At 30.6% G+C, this 6,930-nt stretch overlaps 1 protein-coding gene across 2 annotated transcripts in view; it reads right to left on the reverse strand.

Moving 5' to 3' along the window:
- Window positions 1-1,249: 1,249 nt before the first annotated feature.
- Window positions 1,250-6,930, reverse strand: part of LOC117176812 — a 23,220-nt gene continuing 17,539 nt past the window's right edge. Inside the window, exons 1-2 of one of the 2 annotated variants that reach the window (XM_033367128.1) lie at window positions 2,798-3,072; window positions 1,250-2,209 (exon numbers count right to left, since the gene is read on the reverse strand). In XM_033367128.1, the coding sequence (XP_033223019.1) occupies window positions 2,019-2,209; window positions 2,798-2,966 (360 nt within the window). In that variant the 5' untranslated portion in view covers window positions 2,967-3,072 and the 3' untranslated portion in view covers window positions 1,250-2,018. Of the gene's footprint in view, window positions 2,210-2,797; window positions 3,073-6,930 lie in introns of those variants that run through there. The other variant, XM_033367129.1, reaches the window with a different exon arrangement.

The following is a 6,930-nucleotide window of genomic DNA, read 5'->3' on the forward strand; positions in this document are numbered from 1 at the left end:
GATTCCTAGGAATACATTCAATACATTTGAATGAATTGAAGGAATTTCAAAGAATTTTAAATATTGTAGGGTTTTGAAAGGTTTCAAGGAATTTTTAATATAATTCAATACATTTAAAGGTTTTCAAAGGATTTAAAATATTTTGAGATATTTAAAAATATTCATAGGAATTTACAATAGATTTAAATAAATTGATAAATTTTCCGAAGATTTCAAATATTTTAGGTTTTTAAACGATTTCAAGGAATTTTCAGTAGACTTCGATGAATTAAAGAAATTGAAAAAAAATTTTTGTGTGAATTGTAAGAATTTTGATCATGTTTTAAAGAATTTCCTAGAATTTTTGATGATATGGAGTATATAAGCTTTTAGGATATTTAAAAATATTCCATATGATTTTATCAGATTTCCGAGGATTTAAATGATTTTAGGGCGTTTTAAATGTTGTAAAGGTATTTTAATCAATTTTTCTAAGATTTCAGGAAATGTCATTCGATTTCATGAAATATTGCGGATCTTATTTGCCATGATAATTCTTATCTTTGTCACACTTTTTCATTTGAAGATAATTATACAGATTTATTTCAATAAAACATCAATTAGTTTCATATTTGTATGTTCATTTTTCAAGACTATATGTGTAGAAATCAGTATAATATTAAAAAACAGTCTAATAAAAGTAAAATGTGACTTTGAATTTATTTTAAATCATTTTTAAATTCAAATATAAGGCGAATAGTTATGCAAACTTTTTCGAGCTTCTAAATCGGTTATTTTGTTCAAATAAAGAGACTCTAAATGTAATTAAATTTTGAAGTCTTGTAGTATTTTTAAATATGATAAATTATTATTAATCAATTAAAATCTGAGAATAAAACTTTCAAGCCATAAAATTAATGCAAAACTGTTTTGATACCGGATGAGGCAAGAACTCGAGAACATTTAAAAAGTGATTATAACTCTGAAATTATAATTGGAACCAAAAAAACTTTATTTTGTAATTCTTCCAATAATTCTGAAAAATACTACATTTAACAATTAGACCCAAAGCCTTCTGTCAAAAGATATAGCACCAAAAATTTGAAAAAATTTAGTCAGGGACACGTTACGAGTAAGGTGAGAATAATTCGCAGATAGTATGTTTATAATGATAATACGCGCAATAAAGCATTGTGATTCAGGAATTTATTCCTCCAAACATATACTTATAATATTCCAGGGACATAATATTTTCAACTTTTTTATTTTCTCTTATATACGTATTTCTTCAATTAAATCTGGTCTGAGGAAAACATCATTCCTGTCGCTACGTTAATTACTATTACAAATAAGTTTTTTTATATAAAACAAGTTTTGAATATAATTTAAATCTTTCTCTATATATTTCAGGAGAAAAAAAGTTCGAGGCAATACGCACAGTGGAAATTCAAATTATATCGCGACCCAATTTCTGTATCTTTTTCAGTCCATTTCAATTTAGGCATCAAAGGCAAAGGAAATACATCGCTGCACCAGTCATATAGTAATAAACGTATGCCAAATGCAACTCGTGACTTTACGTAAACGTAAGCGACGACCTTCGACGACTTCGTATCCGCTCGACTACGTAAGCGCGACTAACGTTGCTTGCAAGACATTTTTTGTCATGAGCAATTCATATTATATTAGGTACGACATAGTTTCGTAAACTCATACAATCTTTCATTTATGAAAATTAGTTTTAATGCAGTCTTGTATTATTGCACAATTCAGACTCTACGTCTTCAAATTCTTGTCATCATTTTGCAATCACCTTAAAATCATCTTGCAAACATCTTGCAATCGTATTGCAAAATCACGTATAAGTACATTTTTTTCTAAGATGAAAAATCTCTTTTTAACAATGATTCTTCACAACTCATATAACAATACAGAATTTTATCGAAGATCAGTTATATTTCTCTAATTCAAAGGGTCTAAGAATATTTGCAGCATATACACAGAACGGTAGATTTAAGGAATCTGGGTTTACCCAGTTCCTAGAGTTTCAGTCCTCGGTATTTTGTTGATGCGGAGACCGTGAGAGTAAAAGATCGATGGTGGTCAGTCAGGTGTGACCAACAGTAGCATGTGTTCAAATCCAACAGAAATGGCTCACGGCCCTGAATGTTTACGTTTGGATTCCCTGGATTTATGTTGAAGGTCACTGCAAGCCATGCTCGAAACCGTACTAAAAACATAAAATACGAATAAACATTTTTTTCGGGGTTTTCAAATTCTTTTTTGAGATTATGTTTTAGACCGATAACTCCAATTTTAGTTAGAAAAATATCTTATGCTGTCTACTTCAAAAAATGCTTTTTCTAAATTAATCGCAGAATTTTTTGAATTTGTCATTTTTTTACTTTTTAACCACATCGATTAATTCGAAGAAAAAATATATTGAAGTAGACAACTTGGATATTTTTGAAAAACAAACTTAGAGGCGACACTCTAAGTCTCAACCATGAACTCGACAAAGAATTATCCGTTATTTTGATCAGAATTTTGGAATTTACGGGAAAAATGCCTTTTTTTAAATTGTCTTCCACCCTCCATAACTCCAAAGGAATTAAATTTTATAACCGCACTTGGATGCATCCTAATCATTTGAAGTATTTTAAAATCTCTTGAACTATTTCGTTCTTTTAAATTCTTTTGAATTCTTTCGTATTCTCTTGATATTATTTGAACTCATTAATTGTTTCATTTTATTTCATTCTTTTCGCTTTATTTTTTGCATCAATACAGCATTCACCAAATTGAAAATGTTGCCAACCTGATATTTCTGAGTAATATCCATAATTTTGTAGCAATCTCCATCTGTATATTTTTCTCGCATATCTAAAAAACATTCTAGAAGAGCAATTTCTTTCATAAATTGTATATGTAACAAGCCATGTCAAACACAATCTTCTAATAATTCTCTTGAATGTCGTTTCTTTCATTCTTACCGATGAGCGCTTTCGGTCTGCATCATTCCTAGCGTTATATATGCAACTTGGCGCGAGAAAACGCGTTGGCACCGGCCTTAGCAAGCTATTTGTAGAATCAACGAAAAGTCTGATTCATTGATGCCAGGCTGTCTTCCAACGGGTAAATAAAGTATTGAACATGCCAACTATACCGTATTGCGTATAGACTGCATAATTTTTTCAATCTATTGATCTAAAGAATATACATTCAGGCCATATTAAGCACTCAAATAATCCATGTAAAACGACCAGAAAAAAATTCATTTTCAAAGGATTTCGACTTTTCATCAGATGAACGCTAGTGCACGCTCGAGGTCAAGCGGCGAAATTAATGAGCGTTCAAAATTCTGAAAACTCACATTGAAAGGCTTTTTGCATTTCTATGTTAGCTAAATAAAGTTTTTTCTCTACACAGAAAAAAATAGGAGTGAATTTTCGTTGCGGGTAATTTTCAAGTAGATTTAGTTGCATTTTTTCGCATCCAAACGATTTTGCAGGTAAAGACTACTTTCAAATCGGGGCAAAGATTATACTTGTTTTCATTCTTTTCTACTGTCTTTTATCTTTAGTTTCTTTATTTGAATTTAAATTTCCTAATTTTTCAATTCTTTTTCCTAATTCCTTCAGCATTCCTCAAAACCTCCTTTAAAATGCTTTACTTCTAATTTCCTTTTATTCCTCCACCGCTTCCTTTTACTTTATCTCATTACTACATTCTATTTTTCGTGCAGTTTTGTTTGTTCACCTCGTTCCTCTAACACCATCTGAAATTTTGACCCATCTTATCTTCCTCTATTTTTTCTCCCTTCTCAAAAGGCCTTCAAAATTCACTCTTTCTTCCAGATCTTCCTTTTCTTTTTTCTCCTTTTTCATAACTGACCCCTTTTCAACTATTCCTTTTTCTTTTTGCATTAAGTGGTAAGTGTAATATCTGGTAAGTGTCCTGTCCACAGTTTCTTTTTCTATATTTTCTTTTTTGACTCTTCCCTTCTTTTGGGAAATTTAATCAAAAGTTCCCATATCTTTCGTCTTTATACATTTCTCTCACGAAGCCTTCTTCCCACTTACTTTTTATTCGCCATTCTCTTTCTTGCTGCTTTTCTCTTCGTTTAAAAAAAAATGTATTTAAATGTCTCTCACCTTCTTCCTCTGTCGCATCTTCTTTCTCGCCTGCCCCCATTCTATCACTTTTCTTTGATCCATCCTATGGTCTAAGTGTCTGAAGAATATATTCCTAATTTTTCATTAATGTTCACTATTCAATTATCACATTGTTTCGTAAGTTTAAAATAAATTGTCATAGAACTTCCATTATCTTTACATATATCTCTCAAATTAATGTTAAGCGCAAATATTCTTCTTTCTCATCTATTTATCCTTTTCTTTTATCCGTACGCTTGTCTTATCTTCCATTTTTCTACTTCCTCCATCTCATTCCTTTACACCCTTTTCAGTCGTCTGCTTTTTCTTCCATGTTTCGCCGTATTTTTCAATCCACCTCTAATCTCTCTATTTATCATTCTACTCCTTTCCTTGTGTAAATGTATATTTCTCCATCTCTGAATTTTTCCTTTTTCCCATTTCTGTTCGCCCGTTCCTTCTTATCGACTACCCATTTTTCTTCTTCCTTAATACATGAATAAACTTCGATCTCTTCCCTGGACGTCGTCCATAAATAATGTCACGCTATTAATTTTTATTTTTACACCCCCCCCCCTTCCATTTAACATTGTGTCCACACAGAAAATTCCTCAGAATTGACCTTTCCCTCTATCCCAAGTGCGGGCCATCATACATGAATGAAGCCCTATATTCTTTACTCTTGTTTTAAAGTCTTCTATTTTTCCTTCTCCCTCTTAAGTTTTTCTTTTTTCGTAAACATTTTCCTTACTTTTATTCCCTTAAACTTTATTGTCTATCATTCTTCCAATACCTTATATCTTTCTCAATGAATTTGATCTTCTTTTCTATAGATATATACCCTTAATATTTCTACTAGCAGCATCGCATAAAATCAATCTTTTTCCTCTTTTATCTTTTGTAAATTTATTAACAAATTGCCATACCTCCTCTGTTTTGATTCCTTATTTCTTTATATTCTTTCTGCTCTCTCATTTTGTTCATATTTAATCAATCAAATACCCTGTTTAAAAAACTATTCTGTTGCAGCTTTCTGTTTATCGCTACATAAATATTCATATCCCTCTGTATTTATCTTCTTTACTTCTTTTTCCAACTCCTTCCCAATTTTTCTCCTCATTTTTTTCACACAGACTCTTCTGTATCTCCACTTCTTACAAGCTTTCTTCATCATTCTTTTCCTTATCCTATCCTCCCCCTTTAAGGAAATTGAATTATTTTTAAATGAATTAATTATCATGATATTTTAATTCGATTCTATTATGTATATCCCCCGTCAATTAAATCGTTTCACTAAACTGAAATCCCCAATTTCATCATCTCTCTCCATTCATTAGTTATCCTCTTTATAAAAGAAATTCGTGCCACCGCATCCCTGATAATTAATTCTGCTCATCAATCCATTGCCATTTCATAATTAATTATCCATAAACCCAATTCTTATTATAATCCCATATACTTTGATCCCTCGACCACTATAGAACATCAACTCTCAAGTATCAACTCTTTACTTCTTTTTCATAAACATTCTCACACACATTTTACATGTGCAGGGCCGATGGTCTCAAGCGTCTCAAGTTTGTCGATTCCCACATGAGAGTGTTATCTTATACGTGACGTAACGACTGCCATATTTCATGCCAAAAAACCCATGTTCATTAAAATCCGATCCCCGAGCCCCGCCTGCAACCTTCTAGTTGCGACAATCCACTTTTCCTATTCCTAGCTCTCCCTTTAAGGCTGTTGGAATCCAGCTCTAATCTCAAATTCAATTGCCTTATTTTACTGAATAAATAATCGCATTAAATATTTTTAAACTGTTAACCGAAAATACATTTGGAAACAAAATTGTGTATAGAGATACAAAAACAGTTTTCTATAATAATTTTTGCTTAAAACGAAATTTTTTATTGTGCAGGTTAGGGGCCGTCTATAAATTATGTTACAAATTTTGGGCTATTTTACCCCCATCCCCTGTTTACCTTATTCACGATAGCAGTTACCCATAAAAGTAACTTAGCCCAAAATTCACTAAAAATATGGAAAATAGGCGAAATAGGGATGTTTTTTCACGAAATTTAAGGGAATAAGTTGTTTGAAATAAAATTAACATAAATAGCATATTGAATTCAATATGAAACGCTTTACATTTTTAAGATTACAAGTCAACTTAGGTTGCATTTTTAACAAAATACTCGAATTTTACACAAAAAAATATTTTCTACCAAAAGAGATGAAAAAAAAGCATTCAAATTTCGAGCAAAAAAGACGAATTTTCAACAGAATAGATGGACTTTTAAAGTAACAGTAAAATTTGTAAGCCAAAACACAAATTTTTCGAAGACAATCGAGTTATTATTAAAAAAATTTCATTTTCAACCAAGGAAGAATAATTTATCACCAAGCAGATTAATATTCAATTAAAAGACGTATTAGCTAAAAAAAACAGTTGAATTTTCAAATCTAAAATATGATTTTTCAACAAAAAAGTTAGTATTATACAAAATAGTTAAATTTTCAGTAAATTAACTTTGAACAAAATAGTTGTGTTTTCAACTAAAATATAAACTGGTGACAAAAAGGTTCATTTTCAACTAAATACATTATTTTTCTATCAAACAGTTCAATTTTGATTTTAAACTAAAATGATAAATCTTTAACAACAACAAAAAAGAATATTTTTTTATAAGTAGTTTAATGAGAGAATTGAACAAGTTGATAAGTTCGTATACCTTGGTAGCTTATTTACTAGGGACGGGAAGATAGATGAGGAATTAGATAGACGAATAAATGAAGG

Source organism: Belonocnema kinseyi, chromosome 7 (genome assembly GCF_010883055.1).
Source record: "Belonocnema kinseyi isolate 2016_QV_RU_SX_M_011 chromosome 7, B_treatae_v1, whole genome shotgun sequence".
In the NCBI taxonomy this organism is placed as follows: Eukaryota; Metazoa; Arthropoda; class Insecta; order Hymenoptera; family Cynipidae; genus Belonocnema; species Belonocnema kinseyi.